The 27,348-nt window shown below is 44.1% G+C and overlaps 1 protein-coding gene across 1 annotated transcript; it reads left to right on the top strand.

Moving 5' to 3' along the window:
- Positions 1-1,777: 1,777 nt before the first annotated feature.
- Positions 1,778-11,566, top strand: LOC124716665. Its single transcript, XM_047243204.1, has 2 exons — positions 1,778-2,299; positions 11,340-11,566. The coding sequence occupies exons 1-2, from the start codon at positions 2,047-2,049 to the stop codon at positions 11,549-11,551; spliced, it is 465 nt and encodes a 154-aa protein (XP_047099160.1). The 5' UTR covers positions 1,778-2,046; the 3' UTR covers positions 11,552-11,566.
- The last annotated feature ends 15,782 nt before the right edge of the window (positions 11,567-27,348 follow it).

Raw genomic sequence — 27,348 nt, 5'->3', positions numbered from 1 at the left:
TGTGAATAGAACCTTGGAGAGATACTCTCTCTATCCACTGATGCGTGTCATTTTTTGCACATCTCGTGGTCTTTGTGCAGTAACCTTCTGAAACTGTGGAGCTACTTATGAATAACCCTATATATATGTGAACCGTGGCGGCTCATATCGGTAGTGCCCCTCTGGTGGTTTATCTTTCCTGGCACGGTCAGGGCGGTAAGCAGCGCCCTCTGGGGCCTACGCGAGGAGTAACGAGGCGAGGTCCTGTGGGGGGTGTGCTCCGGGACGTGGTGGAAGACGGTTGTCGGGTTGACGCAGCGAGTGTGGGACCGGACCTATCGCAAGTTGGCTCTGAACGGAAGGCGCCGTAGCAAGCAGCGGGAAGCGGGCGTCCTGTAATTTGTGTGAAGGAGTAACGATTTTTGCATTGGATGTCCTAGTGGTTCCCGAGAGTTGCGGTGGCAGCTTTCGGAGAAGAGAATTGGTAAGAGCTTGTGTCTACGCACTTTTCCGTACGATGTTGCTGCCTGCCGTTATAAACGGGTGAAAATCAGGCGCTTGTATTGACTATACGGGAACTGATGTAAAATTACATTTGTGATTGAGTCTCGCTTGTACTGTGACAATTTAAAGGCGAAAACTGTGGTGGTTTCAATAGGTCTGGTTCTTTGCTGTGCAACTAAGGGAGTCAGTTATTTGGGGTAACTGAGGGAGCACCATTATGTTGGTCTAAGTGATACGTTCTCCACGTTTTGTCTATGGCTTTGCGAATCGAAATTGTGGGGGAGTACACGTTTGAGTAATTTGCTGTTGTATTGATGGTTATGTTGTAAAGACTGTTCTCTGGTGTGTTAAATCACGCGCTGATTTGTAGCCAATCTGAGCAGAAGTTACCATTGCTACTTGCTTATGTGCTACTGTCCTTATGACTGGCGCTGTTTGTCTTTTGATTGTGGGTGTGCTCTCGTTTAAAAAAAATAATAATTACGGCTACTATTCATAAGGGTTGTCTAGTAGGGGAATTGCTTAAGCTTTTATCATATGCTGGTCTGTTTTCCTATCACATTGGCTTTCTATGCAGTAACTGAAGGAATGTGTATGGTGGTTCAAGATTGTTGGCTGACTAGTATTTGAACTGGTGTTGAGCTTAAGGGCGAGATCGCATCCCGCAAACCCGCACGCTGCGCGTGGTTAAATGTTCCGCTATTGGGGAGCCGGCTCTCTGTTCTTGGATTGTGTAAGCATACGTGATGAGTGCATCGCTGTAGTTTTTCGCGTGCTAAATTGCAGGGTGTCGGTGCCGTCCTAGGGCTAGACTTGTGATGTATGTTATGTTGAAAGGGAATTAACTGTACCAAACTTAAGAGAGGTTTTAGCTTGTTTTAGGTCTGTACATGGAATGATGTTGATATTTGTCGATTGCGGCGATAACTTCCTGTGTGGGGAGATCCTCTAAGGGACTTGTATTGTGCTATTGCAGTGCAGTCCATCTGAAACGTGCTGCTTAAAACTTGGGACTGCAGCTCTCTGATGTTATATATTACTGTTTAATCTTAAATGTCTTGGATGTAATATGGTTGTTGAGGATTATGTAATATTGATCACTGGTTCCTTAAAGGAAGTATTTCGTTTTAAAATATGTGCTCGGTCAGAGCCTATTTAAATATCATTTTAATCCATCATTCAAATTTTCTAGTCTTACTTTCTTAAAAGGCTTTCAGTTAAATAATTGCTATTTGCCTGTTTAAATGTTTGAGTGGCTTAAAGGAAAAGAACATTATTTTGTAATTTGTACTGATTGTTCCTTTTGGGTAATAACTGACTTGTGTGTTCAATAAATGTGTCTAGTCAATGGTGATGCACTGTTCTATTGCTAGCCTACCCCTTCCACTCCACAGCCTATTGAGCTGCATTGTGTCGAAATTGTGTTCAGAACACCCCTCTGACCTGACACCTCAATATGGTATATCTATTACAAACAGTAAAGAGGGCAGGAAAAAAGGCAAATAATATATATCTTAGGAGAGGATTTGTAGCAGGTGTGGCTGTGTCTTGCAGTGCCTGCAGATGGTGCTGGGGGGTGCGTCACTGCTGCTGCTGGCAGCCACCTGGCGGACAGTGGCAGAACTGCAGACGTATGAGGTGGACTGGAACAACAGTAGCGAGGGCGCGCTCGTCAAGAACGATGTGCCCATCGTACAGTGCCTGCGCAGGAGCAAGAAGTACTGTAGCAGGGTCAGGTGTGCCGCGCCGTCAGAGACCTGCCGCTCGGGGATGATCGAGAAGTGTGGATGCTGCAAAGTTTGCTTCGTCTTCCTGCGTGAGTACTGCACTACCCGTTCTTGTCACATTGTCACTGCAGTCAGGCCTGGTGGTCTAGCGGTAAAGCATGTGCCTGTAAACTAAAAGATCGCGGGATTGAATTCTGGGCAGGCCACTTATTATTTCAGTCAGCTTTCAACCTAGCCTCCACCTCAGTGTAATGTTACAATGTGCCAGCAACAACACGTGGTTCACACTCCATATTAAACTTCAAGTCCTCTACCACAATAGGATTATTGGGGCACTCATCGAAATGACCTTCAATTAAAAGACTTGCACCAGCTGGCTAAACAGTGGTCCTGAAGAACTTTCGTTTTTTCATCGCAAGTATGTAACAAGTCAATAGTGGGTCACTGCAGTTTCTGGGTAGAAAAGTGCTGACATCAGCACTTTCTCATCTGCAGTGTCATATTACAGCAGAGACAATACTGTGCATACCTTATTTCACTGATATCAGCATCAGCGTATTTTTATCTTCAAGCCCATTCCAGGAATCATGCCATCAGTGTCAGTCCATATGGCTAGGTTCCAGGGCCACAGAAGGGGCGGGAGGGCCCACCGTCCACTCTGCGCCGATGCCCCACACCCATATCCCAGCAGCCACCATTAGCAACCAATAATATTAATTTTTTAAAAATTTCCATGTGTGTTGTCACGTGTTCTCCAGCACAAAATTGCCGTAGTTGCTGCATTCGTGCTTTTTTGGGAGTGAAAGTTGTGAAGTTAGTGCACGACTGTTACGACTACTCTGTTCACCATTTTCATGGGAGTGAGAGGTGACTGTAGTTCGCACAAAGTGGGCATGCACGTACTGCTGAGTACTGATGCATGCCCTCAGACCCACTCTCAGTTGCCAGTTATACAGATTCTGTGACATGATGCAATGCATGATGTTACAACTAATATGTATGAACAAATTCTTTTTTTCGAATGATCTGACGATGTAATACACATAGCAACGCAATTTCGTCATTCTCTTGTACATTGCTGGCATTGAGCAAAAGAAGAATTGGACAAGTCTGTTTGTTGCAAATATCCATCACGGAATGTACGCACAGCTTTCTACATCAACAACGAAAGGGCATGATAGTGGAGGAGCGTAACAGGAGGAATATTGTTCAACAAATAAGAGCTCTGCAGCAGAATGGCAAGAAGATGCATTATGTGATTAGGCCCACTGTCACACCAGATGTAATCACACCCCAAACGTGTTCGATCAGGTTCAGCTCTAGCTAGTTGGTGGGCCAGCACATCAACTGGAATTCGCCATTGTGTTCCTCGAACCACTCCGCCACACTCCTGGCCTTGTGACATGGCACATTATCTTGTTGAAAAATGCCACTTCCATCAGGAAATACACTCCTGGAAATTGAAATAAGAACACCGTGAATTCATTGTCCCAGGAAGGGGAAACTTTATTGACACATTCCTGGGGTCAGATACATCACATGATCACACTGACAGAACCACAGGCACATAGACACAGGCAACAGAGCATGCACAATGTCGGCACTAGTACAGTGTATATCCACCTTTCGCAGCAATGCAGGCTGCTATTCTCCCATGGAGACGATCGTAGAGATGCTGGATGTAGTCCTGTGGAACGGCTTGCCATGCCATTTCCACCTGGCGCCTCAGTTGGACCAGCGTTCGTGTTGGACGTGCAGACCGCGTGAGACGACGCTTCATCCAGTCCCAAACATGCTCAATGGGGGACAGATCCGGAGATCTTGCTGGCCAGGGTAGTTGACTTACACCTTCTAGAGCACGTTGGGTGGCACGGGATACATGCGGACGTGCATTGTCCTGTTGGAACAGCAAGTTCCCTTGCCGGTCTAGGAATGGTAGAACGATGGGTTCGATGGCGGTTTGGATGTACCGTGCACTATTCAGTGTCCCCTCGACGATCACCAGTGGTGTACGGCCAGTGTAGGAGATCGCTCCCCACACCATGATGCCGGGTGTTGGCCCTGTGTGCCTCGGTCGTATGCAGTCCTGATTGTGGCGCTCACCTGCACGGCGCCAAACACGCATACGACCATCATTGGCACCAAGGCAGAAGCGACTCTCATCGCTGAAGACGACACGTCTCCATTCGTCCCTCCATTCACGCCTGTCGCGACACCACTGGAGGCGGGCTGCACGATGTTGGGGCGTGAGCGGAAGACGGCCTAACGGTGTGCGGGAACGTAGCCCAGCTTCATGGAGACGGTTGCGAATGGTCCTCGCCGATACCCCAGGAGCAACAGTGTCCCTAATTTGCTGGGAAGTGGCGGTGCGGTCCCCTACGGCACTGCGTAGGATCCTACGGTCTTGGCGTGCATCCGTGCGTCGCTGCGGTCCGGTCCCAGGTCGACGGGCACGTGCACCTTCCGCCGACCACTGGCGACAACATCGATGTACTGTGGAGACCTCACGCCTCACGTGTTGAGCAATTCGGCGGTACGTCCACCCGGCCTCCCGCATGCCCACTATACGCCCTCGCTCAAAGTCCGTCAACTGCACATACGGTTCACGTCCACGCTGTCGCGGCATGCTACCAGTGTTAAAGACTGCGATGGAGCTCCGTATGCCACGGCAAACTGGCTGACACTGACGGCGGCGGTGCACAAATGCTGCGCAGCTAGCGCCATTCGACGGCCAACACCGCGGTTCCTGGTGTGTCCGCTGTGCCGTGCGTGTGATCATTGCTTGTACAGCCCTCTCGCATTGTCCGGAGCAAGTATGGTGGGTCTGACACACCGGTGTCAATGTGTTCTTTTTTCCATTTCCAGGAGTGTATTTATGAAGAGGTGTACGTGGTCTGCAATCAGTGTACGATACTCCTTGGCCATCATGGTACTTTAAACGTTCGCTGGATCCACTGACGCCCACGTGATTGTTCTGCAGAGCATAGTGTAGCTGCTACCGCCAGATTGTCTCTGTCCCGCAGTACAGGTGTCAAGGAGCTGTTCCCCTGGAAGACGACGGTTTAGCGACCTCCCACCACCATCATGAAGAATTGGGATTCATTAGACTATACAACGCTCTGCCACTGCGCCAATGTCCAGTGCCGAGGGTCATGTGCTTATTTCAGTTGTAGTTCCTGATGTGTTGGTATTAACACTGGCACATGCATGAGTTATCGGCTGCGGAGGTCCATCGTTAAGAGTGCTCGGTGCACTGTGTGTTCAGACAGACAGCTGTACTCTGCGCAGCATCGATGTCTGACTTAACTCCACAACAGTTCATAGTCTGTCGTGTTTTACCAGTCTGCTCACACTACGTCGTCTGACATCTTGAAAGATTCCAGTTAAGACTCCTGGCTTAGAGACATCAGACGAAAGTTAAACGTTTCGTTGTGGAGAAAACTATGCTTTTGCCTGTACTTGCTTAAAACCCTCTGGCAACGCTCGTATTTCTGCTTTACGCAGCCCTGGTGATTTTTGTGGATTTTCTTGTTTCTATACTGGTCCACAACCAGGGAAAAACTCACACCTGTCATCGTCATAATTAAAAGAGGTAGTCATTGCAACTAGCCCTGAACGAAAATGGCGCAATGTATAATTGGGGAGGGGAGCTTGAGTGCGCTACCTAGAGAACAGAGCGTGCCCTATTTTGCACGTAACTAGGCAAGCGGCTGGAGAACTCACACGCTGATGTGTGGGTCCTTGCGTTCTATATCTTTTATTTTAAATCTTTTGACTCCTTTGTGATTTCTAGGGTATGTTAAAGATTGATGACCATTCATAATCTATTTATTTTAAACATAATTTCGACTTTACAGCGATTACAGTAAGTATTCCAGTTTACAGGGATTACATTTTTACAATTCATAGCTCGGCTGTATTGTATGCTAATCTGCACGCACATTATCGTTTTACGGGCAAGACGGAGCTGCATTTGGCCAAATGTGTACCACCAAATTCTACCATTATGTACATTCATTTCCCTACATAATCTGAAACTGGAAATAAAAGAAGTAGTTCAGATATTCGAATACCTCTCTTCCTGTGAACATCGAGACAGACGCACTGAGGGCACGCCTGCTCACTTACCTGTCTTCTGTAGAACTCACAGAATATGGCGGGCACCCGGAGGTCCTCCTGGGCCCTGGTGGAGGGGATGGTCGAACCACTTGGCCGTAACCAACCTCTCCACACCAAAGCTTACGATAATGGAATGTCTTTGACTTCTGCTGTTTCCCAACTAGTTTTTGGCCACGCTTTATAGAAAGGTGGGAGGAGGATTAGGAAAGTTCACGTGCAGATTCACATTCAAGTACAAGAAATACATGATACACAACAAATATAAATATGTAGCCTAACGCATTCTCCATCCGTCCACATGGGGTTCCGTAGCACCCGCGGCCGGCCACGTCGTGCAATAAATTGGCGACGGAGCCGCCTCCGTTTATACTGCTCGGTGCGAGCGAGCAGCGAAACCTGCTGCTTATGGAGCAGAAACTACCGTACGGTTTCAATCTGCAATGAGGGGTGGCTGCCAAATCCCATGACTTATAGACGTGTTTTCACCTTGGTTTCGCCACATGTTGAAGACACTCACCACAGCAATTCTCGAACACGCGACAAGTCGTGCAGTTTCCGAAATGTTTACCCGGAGCCTCCTAGTCATCACAATCTGCCGTCGGTCAAACTCAGATGGACTGCACAGCTTTCGCATTCTGTACACCGTTAGCACGCTCACTGAAACTACATGCATGTGTCTGACTAGCAGTCATTCCTCGCCAGGTGATGCTGCTATTGCCTGGACGGATTTATATCGATAGTAAGTCGGTAGTCATAATGTGCTGTCTGATCGGTGTGTGTAAGTCGAATTTTGCTTCAATACGCAGTTTCAGTGCAACATCTGGATTTAAAATGAACCAGAATAAATTACATGCTAATGCGATAGAAATTTAAACAAAGAAATATAACAATATAATCGATGATATTGATTGAGAATTACTACTTTTATTGCAGATGACTCAGACCGTGTAGAGGTTCTGTACAATAAAAACTTTCAACAAAGTTGCAATATCTATCAATAAGAACTATGCCACCAAGGCTCTCTAAACGTTTATACATTATACTTTTCACAATCAACTATTAAACAACACCATCAACTAACAAAAACATGTGTTGTGCAAACACACACAACATAGGCAAAAGAAAAACAAGGAGAGCAAGCACCAAATTTTGAAGGAAAGGGGAAGGTCTTTTCATGACTTTGATTTGAGGAAGGGAGAAGGCGTTTTATTACAATATATCACCTAAACTGCAGTACGACGTTTTGTTTATTCACACCCACAAGATGACCAAAGACTGAGACAGAGATGTGACATTTCCAGACACAACGGCAGAGTCGATAACTTGAAAATAAATACAATTTTTATCTTTTATTATGTTGTATGTGTGATTTCACACATTTTGCAAGCACAGTAAAGCTTCAAATAAAATATTCCAGCGTCTAAACTGTTCGTATTACCTTTGAAATGCACATGGCTTGCATATTGGCACTACAGATAAAACTTTTAGGTCAAGCAGCACTTGTTTACAGTGAAACTGCCCAAGAAAGTTCGATATGCACACCACACTTACAAGATCTATGGACCTCCAAAAATATATTACCTCTTCTAAATTGTATGTATTTATTAAAATACAGGTAGCTTACATTCTTATCGTATTAAAAGGTCCCTAGGAAAATAACATCAAAATGAAATAAATATCAAAACAAAATTTTATTATATGTAAGATTTCTCACATTCTGCAAACACAACTGAACTTCAAATTAAATATTCCTGCATCTAAATTGTCTGTGTTATTTACTAAAATAAATGCAGCAGAATTTGAATAAATTATAGATTAGTAGTCAACAGTAGTACGGTCTAAATATGTTGCATTAAATTCACCTACATACATAAAAATTACTCACATATGAGCACTATTGCAGGGCTGTCTTGCAGCTTAAACTGCACCAATAATAACTTCAAATCCGAAAATCACCAAAAGTTCGAAACGCTGTGCAAGCTAATTAAATATTTCTGCACACAATTCGTCTGCCTAGCTTATTAACATGCACACAACATTAAACTGTCTAAAGCACTGCTGAAGATCTAACTTACAGTCTCCAGTGAGATAATACTATTTATGATCCATTAGCTAATAACCATCTGGCGTTAGAATACTATTTAAGATGCAGTAACACCCAACACATATATCCTAATACCTAACGCATAATGCCTAATGAATAATGCATAATGCAGAACAGCTAATGCCTAATGCATGACAGATAATGCCTAACGCCTAATGCCTATGGAAAAATCTCCTAACAGCTTATTAATGACATTTGTTAAGTTATAATCAGTGTTGGAGGATTTTCACTGTCTGAGCAACTACAATCTATCACTAAGTCTGCACCAAGGTAATGAGAGCATGAGAATCATGAGAAAGGTGATGCTGACGTCACACTACAATCTACAGTTTGTAATTTTGAGTATCTACATTATTTACAATCATCATCATCTTCTATGCAGTATAAACTTCAGGCCAATGTATTAGCCTTATCCAGAAGTATATGACCGTTACTCTGAAGATGAAGTAAGTGGTGGGGAGGAGATTAGCACCAGTTTCCAGGCACGCAGCATCATCTTTCTCTTACAAATTTCCAAGAAACATTATCTCGAAAGCAACTGAGCTATCATGCTACCTCCAGAAACTTGGTGTCATGTTTGCACATCAATTTAATACACTCGGATTGGCTGGAAAGAGGAGTGGGAGGAGCCGTAGGGTGGCAAAAAACACAACTGAGCTAGTTCCCCCACATTGGATATCCGATTAGCTGTTTAATTTTTAACACCTCACTGTGATTAGCTGGATATAAGGAGAGGAGGGTGAGGTGTAAAGCACAATTGAACTAGTACCCTCCTCCTCAATTTTTTGACTGAGTGAAGATAGTGTACGGGAAGAGCGTTTATTAAGTTTCGACTAATGCAGTTGGATTAGTTCCATCATACCGGATTCTTTTCGTTGGATCTTTACTTTTTAAGGGGCAAGGAAGTGCAAATGGAGCGTAGCTTCCCACTGATGTCAATGATGATATCACCAGGTCAATTATTTGGTCATGTGATGCGAACAAAGTGCGGCAGATGGTTGGTAAACAAAATGTACCATTTTGCCCGCAGCATGACTTCTCTTGAAAACAAGCTTCTAGCAGTATCGGGAAACGCTCTTTAGGCCACAAGGGTGGGGATGTTTTCCAGTATGACGCGGCACTTGCTCATTCTAATAGTCATTCTAAACATAACATCCTTTGCAATACGGATCGGCAGAAATGGTCACGTTGCTTGCCACGAAGATACCTACACCTTACCCCTTGAGATTTTTTACTATGGGGGTAGCTATATCGTGCAGCTCACATAGAAGAGACAAATTGATCGTTCAGATTACGATTATTGCTGCCCTCGTAAAACAACGCCAAAACACTTGGTATTGTAAAGAGAATTTGAAAGGGGATTGAAGGCAGAGGTGGAATTTATATAAATCGCCTTTGAACTTCACCAATTTTCCTTTCACAATCTCTCTGTATATCTGCTTGGGTTCCATTATAACAGCTGTATCTCCATTAGAAACGGGGCAGAGGTTACGTAGAACGCTTTATTCGAATTTCTCTATACTATGAACTCCTAAAAAATTCACTGTTACTCCTGAAACAATCTGTATAACCGGTATGATTTTGTTAATGTGTAAGTATACACTGAAGGGCCAAAGAAACTGATACACCTGCCTAATATAGTGTACAGCCACCACGACCATGTAGATGTGCTGCGAAAAGATGTGGCATGGACTCGACTGACGTCTGAAGTAGTGCTGGAGGGAACTGACACCATGAATCGTGCAGGACTGTCCATAAATCCGCAAGAGTACGAGGCGGTGGAGATCTCTTCTGAACAGCACGTTGTAAGGCATCCCAGATATTCTCAATAACGTCCGTGTCCGGGGAGCTTGGTGGCCAGCGGAAGTGTTTAAACTCAGAGGAGTATTCCTGGAGCCACTCTGTAGCCGTTCTGGACATGTGGAGTGTCGCATTGTCCTGCAGGAACTGCCCCAGTCTGTTGTAATGCACAATGGACATGAACAGATGCAGGTGATCAGACTGGATGCTTACATACGTATCATCTATCAGAGTAGAATCTAGAAGTATCAGGGATCCCATATCATTCCTACTGCACATGCCCCACACCATTACAGGGCCTCCAACAGCTTGAACAGTTCCATGCTCACATGGATTCATGAGGTTTTATCCATACCTGTACACGTCCATGTACTCGGTGCAATTTGGAACAAGATTCGTCCGACCAGGCGACATGTTTCCATTCATCAACAGCCCAATGTCGGTGTTGACGGGTCCAGGCAATGCATAAAGCTTTGTGTCGTTCACCATGAAGTGTACATGAGTGCACCTTCGGCTCCGAAAGCCCATATCGATGATGTTTCGTTGAATTGTTCGCATGCTGACACTTGTTGATGGCCCAGCATTGAAATCTGCAGCAATTTGCTGAAGGGTTGTACTTCCACCACGTTGTCTTTGGTCTAGTTCTTGTAGGGTCTTTTTCCGGCCGCAGAGATGTCGGAGATTTGATGTTTTACCGGTGTCCAGATATTCACGGTAGACTCATGAAATGCTCATACCAGAAAATCCCAACTTCACTCTACCTCGGAGACACTGTCCCATCGCTCGTTCGCCGATTGTAGCGCCACGTTCAAACTCCCTTAGATCTTGATAACCTGCCATTGCAGCAGCAGGAACCGAGCAACAACTGTGCCAGACACTTGTCGTCTTATACAGGCGTTTCCGCTCTCAGCACCGTATTCTGCCTGTTTGCATGTGTATTTGAATAGGCATGCCTATACCAGTTTCTTTGGCGCTTCAGTGCATGTATTGAAAGACAGACGTTTAACACTGTAAAACTAGTATGTACAAATAAAAATAATTGCTGTGTTTTGCTTTCACGCCAGTTAAGGTGACACCTGACACGCATTTTCCTTTGTCCTGTGCAGGGGAGCACGCAAGGTGTGACGCGTCACCACCTGAGAACACGCAATGTGCCCCCGACCTCGTCTGCGGTCGTTCCGGAGTGTGTGAGCGCATTAATGCTGGCACCACTTACGGCGAGAACCATTCTGCCAGGTCTTCTGGACAATCTGAGGAAAAAGACAGCAGCAAGCCTAATGGTTATTCATCGAAACAATACATCCCTGGCCCGTATTGACGCCGTGGGACAATTTAAACACAACGGTTAAGACAAGTTGTGACTCAGCATTAAAGTGCTGTATGGCACACGATTACACTTCTAGACTATGATGTAATGTGTCCTTTACTGTAAAAGCAATAATAAACATATTGAGATTAAACTGTTGTAATTATTCACTCGAATTGTTTATCCTTTCCTGTGGTTTGAAAGTCTCAGCATGACATAATAAACTAAACTCCATACGAAAAGGCTTTGGTTCGGTAATTATTCACTCGAATTTTTTATCCTTTCCTGTGGTTTGAAAGTCTCAGCATGACATAATAATCTAAACTCCATACGAAATGGTTTTGGTTCGTGATCTCTTACAGAAGCTCAAAATTTAGCACGGACTTCAATGCGATATACTTATAATAGTTTCCAGAACGAAAAATCGTCTCGAAACCTAGCAGAAAATCCAAAGAGATGCCGGTCGCATGAAAAGTGTGCTAGTGGCAAGACACAATCAATGCGTTCTCTGCGCGATAACAATGGAAATACAATCGAAGACAGTGCTCCTAAACCAGAGTTACTAAACACAGCCTTCCGAAATTTCTTAACCAAAGAAGACGAAGTAAACATTACAGAATTCGAATCAAGAACAGCCAGCGTTGCTAATTTAGCGACTTTGTCGCTAGAAATGGCGACTTTTGCCTTCGTCTTAGCGACAAAAAAAAATTTTAGCGACAAAAATTATTTAGCGACTTATCTGGCGACTTTTGGAGTACTGACGACTCAAAACTATTTTCGGCCAGTATTTTCATTAACAAAACTAAGATTTCGACTATAGAAATTGTCTGAGTCAAGTTTGTCTGAACAAAATGAAGTTTATTTGAAGAAGAGCTGCATTCAGTTTAGCCTGAAACTCATAAAAGAAATTCAACAAAGACTGCCAAGTAAAGTTACGATCCTGAAAAAAAGTCAATGCTGAATGTTGAAGAAACACTAAAAGTGAATAAAAATAATGCTGTAGCGGATGGAGCCAAGGAACTGGGTTTTAGTAGCGATTTCATAGACTGTATGCTGCAAGAATGGCATAATACCAACTTCATTAGGTAGAATAACACTACTAACACTGTTTTATTTTGGAGTGAGGTTTTGCTGTATGAAAATTTCCGCAGGGGAGAATCCTTTTTCTTTGATTTCACAGCTAGCAATGACTGTTCTATGCCTACCGCCTTAAAATGCAGAAATGTAAAGAATATTCAGTTCTATGAACATCATAAAAACTAAACAACGTAACAGATTATCGTTAAAGACAATTAATGCTTTGATCATATTGAGGGACCAGCTGAAGAAACAAAATAAAGATTGTGCATCTTTTGACATACCGTCAGACGTATTGGAGCTTGTTGGAACGAACAAAAGTTACCCTTTTGCGACAAAACCAGTCGAACTGCATCATCTGTTGAGCGACGTTCAACCCTCTACATCAACTACAGTTCTGTCAGAGCATGAAACAGAAGAGTTATTCGATCTTCTGAGTGACGACGATGAATAGCTCACATACCGGTATGTGTATATTTTGTAACTTAATTTGTTTTCTTGCTTTCTTTTGTTACAAATATAGTTGTATATTTCTAGTATATTTGACTACTGTGATTGAAACAACAATTTATGTGTTGCATCAATTATGATAACAAGTTTAGTTAAACGTTAGCGTATTTTATATGTATGTTGTTGCAAGCGATGCGTCATTTGATTAAGACAATATAGCAATTACGTATGAGAGCTTTTATTAATATTTCCCCCCCCCCCCCTCCTCCACTGGCTAATTGCACCATTCACAGCACGAAATTTTCAGTACACCCCTAGTAAAATCAGTTTTAGCGACTTTCTAGCGACTTTTGATATTGAATCTAGCGACTCGGGTTTTTTAGAGTTGGCAACACTGAGAACAGCTGCCAACATGAGTAACTTAAAAGTAGATATCCTCGGAGTAATAAAGCAACTTAAATCACAAGACTTCCGGTCCCGACTTTAAACCAGTTACGTTCCTTTCTGAGTATGGTGATACAATAGCTCCATACTTAACGATCATATACAACCCTTCGCTCGACGAAGGATCAGTGCCCAAAGACTGGAAAGTTGCACAGATCACACGAATACTCAAGAAAGGTAGTACGAGAAATCGACTAAACTACAAGTCTATATTATTAACGTCGATATTCAGCAGGGTTTTGGAACATATATTCTGTTCGAAAATTAGGAATAACCTCGAAGAGAACGATCTATTGACACAAAGACAACACGGATTAAGAAAACATCGTTCTTGTGAAACACAACTACACTCCTGGAAATGGAAAAAAGAACACATTGACACCGGTGTGTCAGACCCACCATACTTGCTCCGGACACTGCGAGAGGGCTGTACAAGCAATGATCACACGCACGGCACAGCGGACACACCAGGAACCGCGGTGTTGGCCGTCGAATGGCGCTAGCTGCGCAGCATTTGTGCACCGCCGCCGTCAGTGTCAGCCAGTTTGCCGTGGCATACGGAGCTCCATCGCAGTCTTTAGCACTGGTAGCATGCCGCGACAGCGTGGACGTGAACCGTATGTGCAGTTGACGGACTTTGAGCGAGGGCGTATAGTGAGCATGCAGGAGGCCGGGTGGACGTACCGCCGGGTTGCTCAACACGTGGGACGTGAGGTCTCCACAGTACATCGATGTTGTCGCCAGTGGTCGGCGGAAGGTGCACATGCCCGTCGACCTGGGACCGGAGCGCAGCGACGCACGGATGCACGCCAAGACCGTAGGATCCTACGCAGTGCCGTAGGGGACCGCACCGCCACTTCCCAGCAAATTAGGGACACTGTTGCTCCTGGGGTATCGGCGAGGACCATTCGCAACCGTCTCCATGAAGCTGGGCTACGGTCCCGCACACCATTAGGCCGTCTTCCGCTCACGCCCCAACATCGTGCAGCCCGCCTCCAGTGGTGTCGCGACAGGCGTGAATGGAGGGACGAATGGAGACGTGTCGTCTTCAGCGATGAGAGTCGCTTCTGCCTTGGTGCCAATGATGGTCGTATGCGTGTTTGGCGCCGTGCAGGTGAGCGCCACAATCAGGACTGCATACGACCGAGGCACACAGGGCCAACACCCGGCATCATGGTGTGGGGAGCGATCTCCTACACTGGCCGTACACCACTGGTGATCGTCGAGGGGACACTGAATAGTGCACGGTACATCCAAACCGTCATCGAACCCATCGTTCTACCATTCCTAGACCGGCAAGGGAACTTGCTGTTCCAACAGGACAATGCACGTCCGCATGTATCCCGTGCCACCCAACGTGCTCTAGAAGGTGTAAGTCAACTACCCTGGCCAGCAAGATCTCCGGATCTGTCCCCCATTGAGCATGTTTGGGACTGGATGAAGCGTCGTCTCACGCGGTCTGCACGTCCAGCACGAACGCTGGTCCAACTGAGGCGCCAGGTGGAAATGGCATGGCAAGCCGTTCCACAGGACTACATCCAGCATCTCTACGATCGTCTCCATGGGAGAATAGCAGCCTGCATTGCTGCGAAAGGTGGATATACACTGTACTAGTGCCGACATTGTGCATGCTCTGTTGCCTGTGTCTATGTGCCTGTGGTTCTGTCAGTGTGATCATGTGATGTATCTGACCCTAGGAATGTGTCAATAAAGTTTCCCCTTCCTGGGACAATGAATTCACGGTGTTCTTATTTCAATTTCCAGAGTGTAGTTCTCTACACACACGATATCTTGAGTGCTATTGACAAGGGATTTCAAATTGATTCCGTATTTCTAGATTTCTAGGAGTCTTATGACACTGTACCACATGAGCGGCTTGTAATGAAATTGCGTGCTTGTGGAATATCGTCTCAGTCATGTGACTGGATTCGTGATTTCCTGTCAGAGCGGTCACAGTTCATAGTAATTGACGGAAAATCATCCACTGAAAAGGAAGTGATTTCTGGCTTTCCCCAAGGTATTGTTATAGACCCTCTGCTGTTCCTTTTGTATATAAACTATTCAGGAGACAGTCTGAGCAGCCGACTAAGGTTGTTTCGTTTATAGTAAAGTACAGTCATCAGAAGACCGACAAATTGCAAAACGATTTAGAAAAGATATCTGAATGGGGCGAAAATTGGCAGTTGACGCTAAGTAATGAAAAGTGTGAGGGCGTCCGCATGAGTACTAAAAGAAATCCGTTAAACTTCGGTTACACGATAATAAAATCTAAAGGCCGAAAATTCGATTAAATACTTAGAAAATTACAATTACAAACAGCTTAAACTGAAAAGAACACATAGAGAATGTTGTGGGGAAGGCGAACTAAAGACTCCGTTTCATTGGCAGAACACTTAGGAGATGCAACAAATGTGCAAAAGAGACTGCCTACGCTAGGCTTGTCCATTAGTGTTTGGAGTACTGCTGCACAGTGTGGGATTTTTACAAGATAGGGTTAACGGAGGTTAGAGAAGGGCAGCACCTTTTGCATTATCGAGAAATAGGGAAGAGAGTGTCACGGACATGATACTGGATTTAGGGTGAACGCCATTAAAACATAGGCATTTCTCGTTGCGGCGGGATCTTTTCACGAAGTTTCAATCACCAAATTTCTCCTCCGAATACGAATGTATTTTGTAGATGCCGATGTACATGGGGAGAAACAATCGTCATAATAAAATGAGGCAAATCCGAACTTGCACGGAATGATTTGGGCGTTTTTTCCGCGCGGTGTTCGAGAGTCGAATAATAGAGAAGTATTGTGAAGGTGGTTCAAAGAACCCTTTGCCAGGAACTTGAGTGTGATTTGCGGAATATCAATGTAGATGTATATATAGATGTGAGGAACAAACGGTTCCCACCGACCGCCGTGTCGTCCTCAGCTGAGTGGCGTCACTGGATGCGGCTACGGAGGTGTGTGTTGTTAGCACTCCGCTCGTTAATCCGCTGCCTGTTTTCGTGACTGGAGCCACTGCTTCTCAGTCAGGTAGGTCCTCAGTTGACCTCGCAATCGCTGAGTGCACTCCGCTTGCCATCAGGGCCCGGCAGACCCAGACGGTCACCCATCCAAGTGCTAGCCAAGCTTTGTGTCACTTAAATTCCGCGATCTGTCGGAAACCAGTGTTACTACTGCGGCGAGGCCGTTGTCTCTGTATGATATGAAATAGTTATTTTAGTAACAACACGCTTATTTAAGATGTTTGTCAACAACCTTTAACACTGTATTTCTTAACTTAACTAAATTTCCTAAACAGTATACAATCTACAGCATATATCTCATTGATGTGACTGAAATAGGCATCTGGAAATCTACGGTTTTTTAAAAATTTATGGTAAGTTTCTATGGGACCAAACTACTGAGGTCATCGGTCCCTAGGCTTACACACTACTTCATCTAAGTTAAACTAACTTACGCCAAGGACAACACACACACCCTTGCCCAAGGGAGGGAGGACTCGAACATCCGACGGGTGGGGGGGGGGGGGGGGAGGGGTGGGGGCGGACCATGGTAAGGCGCCCTAGACCGCACGGCTCTATAGTTTAGAAAATGTGCACCACCTGATACTGGTGTGAGCTTCCCTACTCCGCGTATTTTAGATCTGAAGAAATTCGTGTCACCAATAAATCATGTAACTGAGCATGTTATCTGTTTAGACAATCATAGTGCAATATCGTGTTTGGTGGACTGATAACGAATAGCACAACAACAGAGTGAATGTGAAAGCATACTGACCCTATGCGAAATGTGTAATGTTGTACAAATCGTACCTATCGATAGAAAGTATATCACACAAGTGAGAAAGTAAATAGACTGGTTCATTTGGAAAGGTATGTCGTGTTGGGTAGCCATGGATCAGCTGACGAAATATCTGAACCAAGGCGGCACAGCTTTAGCAGATTGTGAGGTGAAGTGTGTAGCTCTTGTAGGGAACGACCTCATAAATGCTCTCAACTTACCGGCATGTCAGTCACACTTACTGAAGGTTGGACAGGGCAACGCGACAGAAAACATAGGCGACAGAAGGATGTGACCTAGCGAGGCGGGCCAATGGTCAGCTCACTGACCTCGCATTCGGGAGGACGACGATTCAAACCCGCGTCCGACCATCCTGATATAGGTTTCCCGTGATTTCCGTAAATCGCTGCAGGTAAATGCTGGGATGTTTCCTTTGAAAGAATACGGGCGACTTTCTTCCCTAATCCGATGGGACCGGTGACCGCTCTGCTTGGTCCCCTCCCCAAAATCAGTCAATCAATCAGAAGGATGTCAGCAAGCATGATCCACGCCATGCCAGCCGCGACATATACTTTAGGAAAGATATCCAATTCTACACGATGAAGTAAATAATCGAAACACTTGGAGAAAAACCTCCACGTCTTGTCCTGCTGCAAAACAAGAGAACACAAAGACTTAAACTGGAAGACAGTCTGGTCTAATTCTGCAGAAAAATCCATAAGTTCAAGGTTGCGCTCAGCAACCTACATGTTTATAAATGATTTAATCCCAACAGCTGTGGGACGCAATAGAATAAATGTGACTTGTCATCTGTACTGCCAGTACTGTGGATTGGTTGACACTGCCAACAACGAACACTATGGTTCTCCAGAATTACGAGTCTGTGGAAATGGGTAAAATTTAAATCAGCGATTGCTATCAGCGACTCTCTCGACGAAGTAAACAGCAAGAAGTTAATGTACATGGACGTCAAAGCATTTCCAGCGTTCAAGACAAGAACATTCGCATGGTTCATATAGTTTTTTATAAACTACGCCTTCAAGGAGGGAGGAGAGTATAGAAACGACTTTGAACAACATATGATGAACGAAAAACAAGAAATCCTCAACAATAAATGTGAAAGAAAAACATTTTTACGATTTGTACAGTTTATTTAGAAACATTGTAAACCACTTCTAATTACTATTGGCAAATAAATTCAACATTTTTCTGGAAAAAAAGATGAATAGTTGTCACAGTTATTGCGCATCTCAAAGTGATCCTTTAGTATCTAAAATGCCAGGTTCCACCGTGCTTCGGTATTCTCATCAAACTGCAAGTCCACCTATATCTGGCTGACTAAGTCGAATGAGGGCACCCCCCAGTAGGACTGAGGCTAGTAGAACTCAGTAACGTACAAAACAACGTTCGGATTGGTGACGGGTTTATCTTTAATACCCAACCACCGCTCCCCCTGAAGACACTGCTCCAACTGATTGAAACAAGTATATGTCCATTTTCAATGTGACGTTTCATGTCCCTGTGCTACACAATGAAACTTGCTTTACAAGTGATCTAATTTACAAAATGAATTTTCACTCCACCGTGGAGTGTGCGCTCATTTCTCAGCCCAAATCTGTGTGCTGGATCAGGGCTCGAACCTGTGACCTTTGCCTTTTGTGGCAAGTGCTTTACTAATTGAGTCTTCCAAGGAGGTGTACTAGTGTGACACCAGGTCGTGAGTCGCCCTTGGCCAGGTCAGTTGGTAGGGGACCTTTTCTGCAAAAGTCAAACGTCCGAAGTGCGTGTCCCAGTCCCCCAGTCCGACACAGAGTTATGATCTGCCAGGATGATTCAATGTTCTTGTTCAGCAAAAAATGAAACAATGGTCAGCCAAAACTGAAACACACCCAAATCCTTACTCCAGTTTCATAACTAAGTTAGCGACAGGTGTTTGTGAGACACTGCAATCCCCATGTATACATCTGCTTCACAGATGTACTGTTTACAGAGTTAGTGGCGGAATGACTTGTAATTGCATATGTCGGACGCTGCTGCTATGCGTTTATCTGTTTCCTTGTAGGAGGTATTCTCCGTTACTAACGATAATTTTATATAGGACTGATGTGGCCATAGTATAATTTCTGAACCGTGATCGGATGTGAACAGTGGACGCTACACATTTGAAAGCTATATTGTGCATGTATCACTCAGAGCCACTGTTTTAAGGAAGTAGTTTTTTAGTTTTACAGTTTGTTAGCATAATTCATCGTGGATAAACCTACAAGAAGGATGTATGTCATGCGCTGGAAAAATATTTCTTACATTGGAATATTAAGAGCGCTGCATTCCACACGACTAATATGTCAGAAACTGGATGCTCAAAAGTCACCCGTTTCTTGTTCTTCTTAACCGTCTGCTATTACATCACGACATTTTCAAATATGTTACTATACATCGATAAGGAGTGCTAAACTCCTCGACATGGGCGCATCTGGTGAAATCTTGTTCACTTGGATGGGCGAGGACTTGGCAAGCTCCATTCATTCACAAGACTTGGAATGTAGCGGTCTATTTCTGGTCTTGTGCAGATTAAATCGGTAATGGTGCTGGAGGGCAGGCTGGTCAAAGATAGTGCGAGGAGGTCTTTCAGTCTCTAATTTTATCCTAAGACTGCGAGAATGCTCTGTGACTCCCATCCGCATAGATATAGATCGTAAATTATGCACTATGTCGAGGTGTTAGTTGGTATACTTTGATGATGGATGTGTTCGAGAATTGACAATGAATGGACGTACTGCACAGTCATCTATCTACATTCGCAATGATACTTGCAAAGCAGAGATGGGGTGGTTTAGCTATGATACTGAAACTGGGTAAACATGCTATCGCATCATTGGTCGGTGTTGAAATTACTGTAAAATTGCTAAAATTGTTGGCGCTATCAACTGTGATGCTTATTATTACAGTACCCGACGGTGTCTCTTCCATCCCATCCGTCCACTGGTACGCTGTTGGTTACCACATAATGATTGACTGACATCGCTTGTTTGAGTTGGAGAAGGAGTTTTGGTGGAGGGGCAGCACCTTCTGGGGATGGCTAGCACCGAAACAGTCGAAATGGAATGCAGAGCCATCAGCTGTTCCGTCACTGTGACAGATGAGTTTAAAAAAAATGGTTCAAATGGCTCTGAGCACCATGGGACTCAACTGCTGAGGTCATTAGTCCCCTAGAACTTAGAACTAGTTAAACCTAACTAACCTAAGGACATCACAAACATCCATGCCCGAGGCAGGATTCGAACCTGCGACCGTAGCGGTCTTGCGGTTCCAGACTGCAGCGCCTTTAACCGCACGGCCACTTCGGCCGGCTGAGTTTAAATGTGGAGGTCGTAAATCACCTTCGGACTGCAGTTTGGAAACTCTCCACAACGCCGCCAAACTCTTTCAGTTTACTTAAGTTATAACTGTCTTTTGTTTAAAATCATGCGGTGTGTGTGTGGCGTGTTATGGTAGCAGCAGTAACAACATGACTTATACCATGCGACATCTAGTTTTCTCTGTGAAGCAATGGATCAGAATGTGTTAATGTCAGTTTAGAGCCTGACACAGATCTCGAAGTCGTTGTGGAAAATTACAAAATTTATGGCAATGTACAAAGCGTGTTACAGCAGAAAAAACAATCTTTCAAATAACGACACAGGGTCACGGGGAGGGTCTCTTCGACTTATAGTTTGTGGGATACAGTCATCCTCCTAGAGTACAGGCGAAGCACATTTACACTGGTCCCTGCAATGGATCAATAGCTGTGTATTTAATAGGATCGTCGTCACATGTGCTCGATGCCGGCACATAGACAGTATTTATTTTCAATATATAGGAGGAGAGAGATGTGGTAAAAATCTTATCAAGTTCTCTATCAGATGAAGTTAGTGGAGCTTTTACAGTTTGTAATTTTTCTCTGCTGGATGGTACAGAATAATGAAGATAGCATGTTGGAGTGATAGACGTGAATGTGCCCCGAGGGTCACGGATCTGTAGTACTTGTATGTAGTTTGGGAACGCACCACAGTGCAACAGCAAAATCCTCATCCTTCTCCCAGTTCCTGTTTCCATCGAATGGTCAAAACACAGTCCTGTCGCAGTAACTCAGCTTAGCCTGTTTCTTCATGGGTTGCAGAAGGTGGTGGATATAGTTCTCTCCGACTTTTGCTGAGCTCCGACTTAAATTGGAACGATCACATGTGCAGAGCTGCAGATATGGCAGAAGTTGTAGGAGGCATAGGAACTATCTAAAATTTTACTTTAGCTGATAGGTTTGAAAAAGGTGAGTTCCGAGATATGAGAGTGCCAGAAATATGATTCACTATTGACAGTAATCATTAAAGGACTTCTCCATAGGATCCAATGCAGGTATGTAGTTGAATGGAAAGACTTGATTCCTAATTCCAGACAACATTTTTACAAGAGAGTGTAACACTGGAGGTCTGAAAAGCCTGTATACATTTCTTACGACTTCAATCAGCACATCATCTACGGTTTGTGATCCTTCTCTGTCAACCTTCACCTCCAACCCACTGGATATATCACAGAACCTCTGACATTGCATTGAGACAGAATACGTTACAAATACTGGAGAAATATCTAGTGGCAGCATGAGGGAGTTGCAAATACCGGATTCATACCACGTTCCTTAGCCGAATCACTTCCAAAATTCCGTGACTTTATTACTAGGTTGCATCGTGGGCTACGTGTAACTGCACAGTTGGTCTGATAATATACACTCCAGCGATCACGGTCTATATTCAGTGTCGTAGTATTTGTCTGGAAAAACCAATTCAAAAAAATGGCTCTGAGCACTATGGGACTTAACATCTGTGGTCATCAGTCCCCTAGAACTTAGAACTACGTAAACCTAACTAACCTAAGGACATCACACACATCCATGCCCGAGGCAGGATTCGAACCTGCGACCGTAGCAGTTGCGCGGTTCCGGACTGCGCGCCTAGAACCGCTAGACCACCGCGGTCGGCCAAAAACCAATTCATTTGGAGGCAAAGCCATAGGTTGATTTATAAAGCGGGTATAGTTCTTAACATGGATACTTGTATGCACCTGCAGAATCAAGACCGCTTGTGATAGTAATGCTGTCATTGCGATCGTGTTTTTTAACAACTGGCGGTTTGTAAGACAATTACGCCCCTCTTTCTAAGACACAGTGGTCGCACTCGCAGGAAAAACTTTTGAGACATGTCCACCAATCACTGATTTTCTCTCAGTGTTATTTCGTATCGCCAGCAATCAGTTATTGGCAGAGTATTATATATGTAGTAGGGGGTGGGTGATAGGTTCACCTTGAGCATCAGGCCTGTAAAGTATGTGTTTGTGTTCCGACATGTGCAAAGGAAATGACTATGCCCAGTCGTAAGGAAAGTATGGATCTGACGTGGAATACTGTGACAGCAAAGTCATAAGAATGGTACAGATATTTATATTTCCAGAGCCATGGCCGTGAGCAGGGTGTATTTCTGATACTTGTCTCTTGTAAGTGCAGGAATAAAATATACATGTGGCCAGTTTTCCTAGGTCGATTCTGCCTATGCGTGCTTGGTGTGCAGCGCTAGTGACGTGTGGCGGGAATGATTCATGTTTCCGGATAACGGTAGCAGCTGTCCAAATGGAGAGGCCTGTTGGGTTGTAGGACTGTAGCTGACTTAACTGTGTCGTCCTCTAGACGACCGAATAGCGAACTAATACTTAGTATGTGTTGGACAGCTTTCGTGACAGTGTGGAAATTTGAGAAGATTCAATATGGACGTTTGTTTACGCTGGACCATTATTCCCTCCCACGTAAACTGTCCAGTTGACTGCTTCTGCACATTTCGCGCCTTTATTTAGTTGAGGGAACATTGATTGTGGTGTGTGCATCTAGCAGGTGAAAGACAGATGGAAGGCACGTTTGCTGGTTCTCTAGATGTGAAAAACACCTTAGTTAATTTTGTAAATTATAGGGATGATTTTAAATCTGTTATATCACCGACATCGGTATTCGCTAGTGGAAATATCAGTGTCCTTTATTTTTTTTTCGAGTTTTCATATAAAGGTCTTCGCAGACGGGATAAGTTTCTAGTTACTCAATGGTTTACAGCACACTCCCCCTCGCTAAAGTTTCGAGTTTGTAGAGAAATAATTTCCAGTCTGTATCTTCAGAAGTATGTTGTGCAAGCGGTACTGCTATGCACACAATATTGCTATGTGCTTCATATCGAGAAGTATCGCGAAAATGGTATAATATTTTGACAAACCATGCTAAATAACACACGTTCCTGTAATCCCAGAGTCTGGAGATGGGCGTAGAAAAGCAAGCAAGCAAGCAGGTTGGAACCAGAAACAGCAATGTCTTTATGCCGAGGGGAACCAACCCAGCCTTTGTACAACAGTTCTGAGGGTGACTTCAGTCCACTGAGGGCGCTCTGGTCATGCATTGGGAGTGGATGACTGCCCGACCTCTAGTGGAGTGAGGAGTATATACAATGCTGTCTGTCTTCGCAGTATATGTACGAGTGTCTGGCGGTCGATAGGTATACGAATTATGTGAAAGGGACGATTTTGTATGGCGAAGGATACGAATTGTATGTTTACTATACCGACACAGTACACGGTGATATATACTGCCAGGTTGCAGATGGGTTTCACGCTCTAATATTTAAGTTCCCATCCTCCGTGGCAGAGCAGTGTAATTGAGTAAGAGTCTCCGTATTTGACGATCTGTAGGACACTTTGTCGGCGAAATATGGTTATCTATACAAAACAGAATTTTGCCGCTGCAAGTCCTATCTGCAGAAAGAAAAAAAAAGGCCAACAGTGCTTCCACACTGGCGGTATCAGTAATTGAGCAGGTAAATTCAATAAGGGCCAGTCATAATGCTCCACTCTTTCACTAGATTCTACTTCACATGAGAACCACCTGTGACAATTCCTTGTCTCATCCACCATGGCCTTTCATTGCTATTTTTATAAGTGAGTATTAATAATATAACATTTATTGAAATTTCAGCATGTGGAGAGTTGGTTTAATAGTGTGAATTCAATGTTTTCAAAAGAAAATAAGTGCGCTATTGAAACAGTTGTTGCAAACATGTTTGTGGGCATTCAGTGCTATGATTGTTGTCTCATACGTGAGAAAGCTTTAGAGATGATTAACAGCTCACTTTTTAAACTTCTGATGTTAGACTTAAAGGGAAGGTAAAACAATTATTCATGTGACCACTAGTCAGTATTTAGTTTATTTCTGTTCACATATACTGTAATATTAGCTTTTGACTGTCAGAAAAAGCATTGCAACTATTCCAACCATGACAATGGAATCTCCCAGATTTACCTTTTCACTCCACCTTTCTTAACATGTACTCAATTAATATCTGTAGATTTGCTAACAGGAACTTCAAACAGTTGCCAACATCGGCAAGCTATGCAAGAAGCACATACACGCCAAAACCACTTTAGACAAAACTAGTATAGAAATGAAAATTTAATTAATAGCACATTCAGCAATGCTTACCAATAGCTGGTGACTATTTTCAATGGCTTGGCGTGCAAGAAATCAAAGGTAACAATGAAAGTATACAAACAAAAAATACATAATACTTCAAAACTGGACACAGAGGGGAAAAGTAAAAACAATAAAATTAATTTTGAAAATTAATGCTCACTGAAATGCACCATCATATCGCAACAAAAAACCCAACTTCCTTTCCTTGCCACATCCACTTTCGTCACATCTTGCAGAAAACAGACCACCAATTTTCTGACATGTTTTTTTTTTCTCTCGCCAAACTCACCTAAATGAGTCTTTAGCAACGAAATTCGCCTTTCCCCTGCCATATAATAATACTTTTTATTGTCTCCCAATCCTTCGACTGCATTTGCAAGTGCCCATTTTTCATCTCTGAATTCAACAGAGTGGTTTACTAGTACACTGCCTAACAGAACTAGAGCGTCACTTTTCCGAAACCCCGTCATTCTCTCCCATTCCCACGCATAAGTTTCAAATGTAGCTGACAGGTGTCTACAGGATCCCTCTGTAACGGTGCAAAAGCGTAGCGCCCTGTGACGTCACCATGGGGCTCGAAGAAGCCTCAAGCAGCAAGGTGTCGACATGTGTAAGAGGGGGGGAAAGCCATTGTTCAGAAGTTCATGTGAGCTTTAAGGTGAGTTAATTATGTCATATTGGTATCAAATTTCAACACAGCTCTAGCCAACACCACCGTCGACGTATCACGTAATATGGAGGCCGTCATAGATGCTCTTACCCAACCTTTCTTCTGACGCCTCTGCGATTGAGATCAGAACTGCGACACGGAGCGTTGAAATCACGCGGTTTCCTTATGGGTGGCCGACGAAAATATTCTAGACTCACTGCCTTTTGTAATCGACACGCAAAAGTCTAAGGTGGTGGCAATGCAATAAGCCTTTTCGCTGGGGCGGGGATTCCCACACATTTCTCCGTCGAAAGTGACAGTTCGCAGTTCTGTGAGCAATACGTCGGTGTTCCTGGCAGCGTTCGACACTGCTGCCAAGACCTGGGCATTTCAGACCTACTGTACGGACATCTTGAGGCTCCAACCACACTGAACATGATCCCACCCCTTTGGAATGTAGTGCGACCGCAATTTTCGCTCTAGTATAAGGGGTACAACTGCTAGGGATCGTCGAAAACCATTCGACGAAATTTGAAAGTGATCCGAAGCAGAAAAGGAGTTTTACGCTTTTTCAGCGCTTTTATTTAGCAAGGAGAGGCACACAGCAACCAGCCACAATGTCACTAGTTTTTATTACTCTTGCTTATCTAGATTTCTACTATAAATAGCCATCTCCAATGCTAAAATACAGGGAGAATTACATAATCAGAATAAATTTACTTTTACTTAGGACAATAAGTGAAACACCGTGATATCCAGTAGCAGCTATCCATTATGGTCAATATACCATTTGAGTTTCAATTCAACAAACTCACGGCAGTGCATGTCACCGTATGATCTTACTGGTGCAATGGCAGCAGGCAGACAAGGCGACTTTTTATAGCAGATACAACAGCCTAAGTTTACGTCATGTACTCAAAATAAGGCCCTCTATGTTACGAATTAACTGACAGAGTTTCATTTGAATACAGTCGTTTAAAAACCAATCTTTTTAATATCTAAAATCAACGTGCGTATTAGCATATCGCTTTGAAATATTCAAGAAATGCCAACTTAGAAGAAATGCCAACTTAGAAGAAATGCCAACTTAGAACATGCTCGCTCATATCTTTGCGGTGAAACGATCCGTCAAAACCAATGGAAAGGATCATTGATAGATTCATACAACTGTCTTGAAGATCGTCTTGATAAGATATAGTTTTTTTTCCTTTATTGTAATTTCACCCAAGTTGAAAGGCGGTACAAAATATGAATGGAATACACAAGACAAGGAGAATGCAAATGGGAGTCATTGCCACACGTTAATACTGCAGAGAGCATAAATGAAAACCGCACTGAGCGAAGATGTTGAAGAAACACTGGCGCAACTTATAATACGATGACAATGTGAGTCACAGCATTAAAACCTACACAGCACGAAAACATTTTAAAACACTATACTTCTAGCAGAACATAAACAGAAATCACAAACCACATCACAAGTGGAAATGGGAGGGTTGTGTCAAGGAAGGGAAGGCCGGAAGGGCGGAGGGGGGAGAAGAGAACGAACAGGAGGGAGGTGTTGGAGGAGCGGGAGGTGGGGTGTGGTGGCAGAGGATGAGGATCTGGAAGCACACTGAGGGCGAGGAGAGAGGGGTTTGGGAGAGGGGGGAGGGAGCAATCCTGTCGTGTGCTCTAATGGGGTTGTTTAATTCTGTCTGTGGCGTATGGTTCAAGTACTGGAAGCTAGGAGCAAGTGGAGGGAAAGTGATATCGGTACGTTCATGAATGGTGGGGAAGAGGGAGTAGCAAAAGTGACGACCATTGGGATGGAGAAGATGTCAGAGAGATAGGATGCAAAATGATTAGCCTTACTGAGGTCATCAGGGAAGGGGCAGCTGTCT

The sequence above is a fragment of the Schistocerca piceifrons genome, chromosome 9, assembly GCF_021461385.2.
Source record: "Schistocerca piceifrons isolate TAMUIC-IGC-003096 chromosome 9, iqSchPice1.1, whole genome shotgun sequence".
Lineage (NCBI taxonomy): Eukaryota > Metazoa > Arthropoda > Insecta > Orthoptera > Acrididae > Schistocerca > Schistocerca piceifrons.
The sequence above is the reverse complement of the archived record's forward strand: the minus strand, read 5'-3'. Positions and strand labels throughout refer to the sequence as shown.

Bases quoted from the DNA above. Each gene is read 5' to 3' on its own strand.
- LOC124716665 (XM_047243204.1), top strand. From the start codon at position 2,047: ATGGTGCTGGGGGGTGCGTCACTGCTGCTGCTGGCAGCCACCTGGCGG. The intron at 2,300-11,339 runs GTGAGTACTGCA...TGTCCTGTGCAG, and splicing joins AGTTTGCTTCGTCTTCCTGC to GGGAGCACGCAAGGTGTGAC.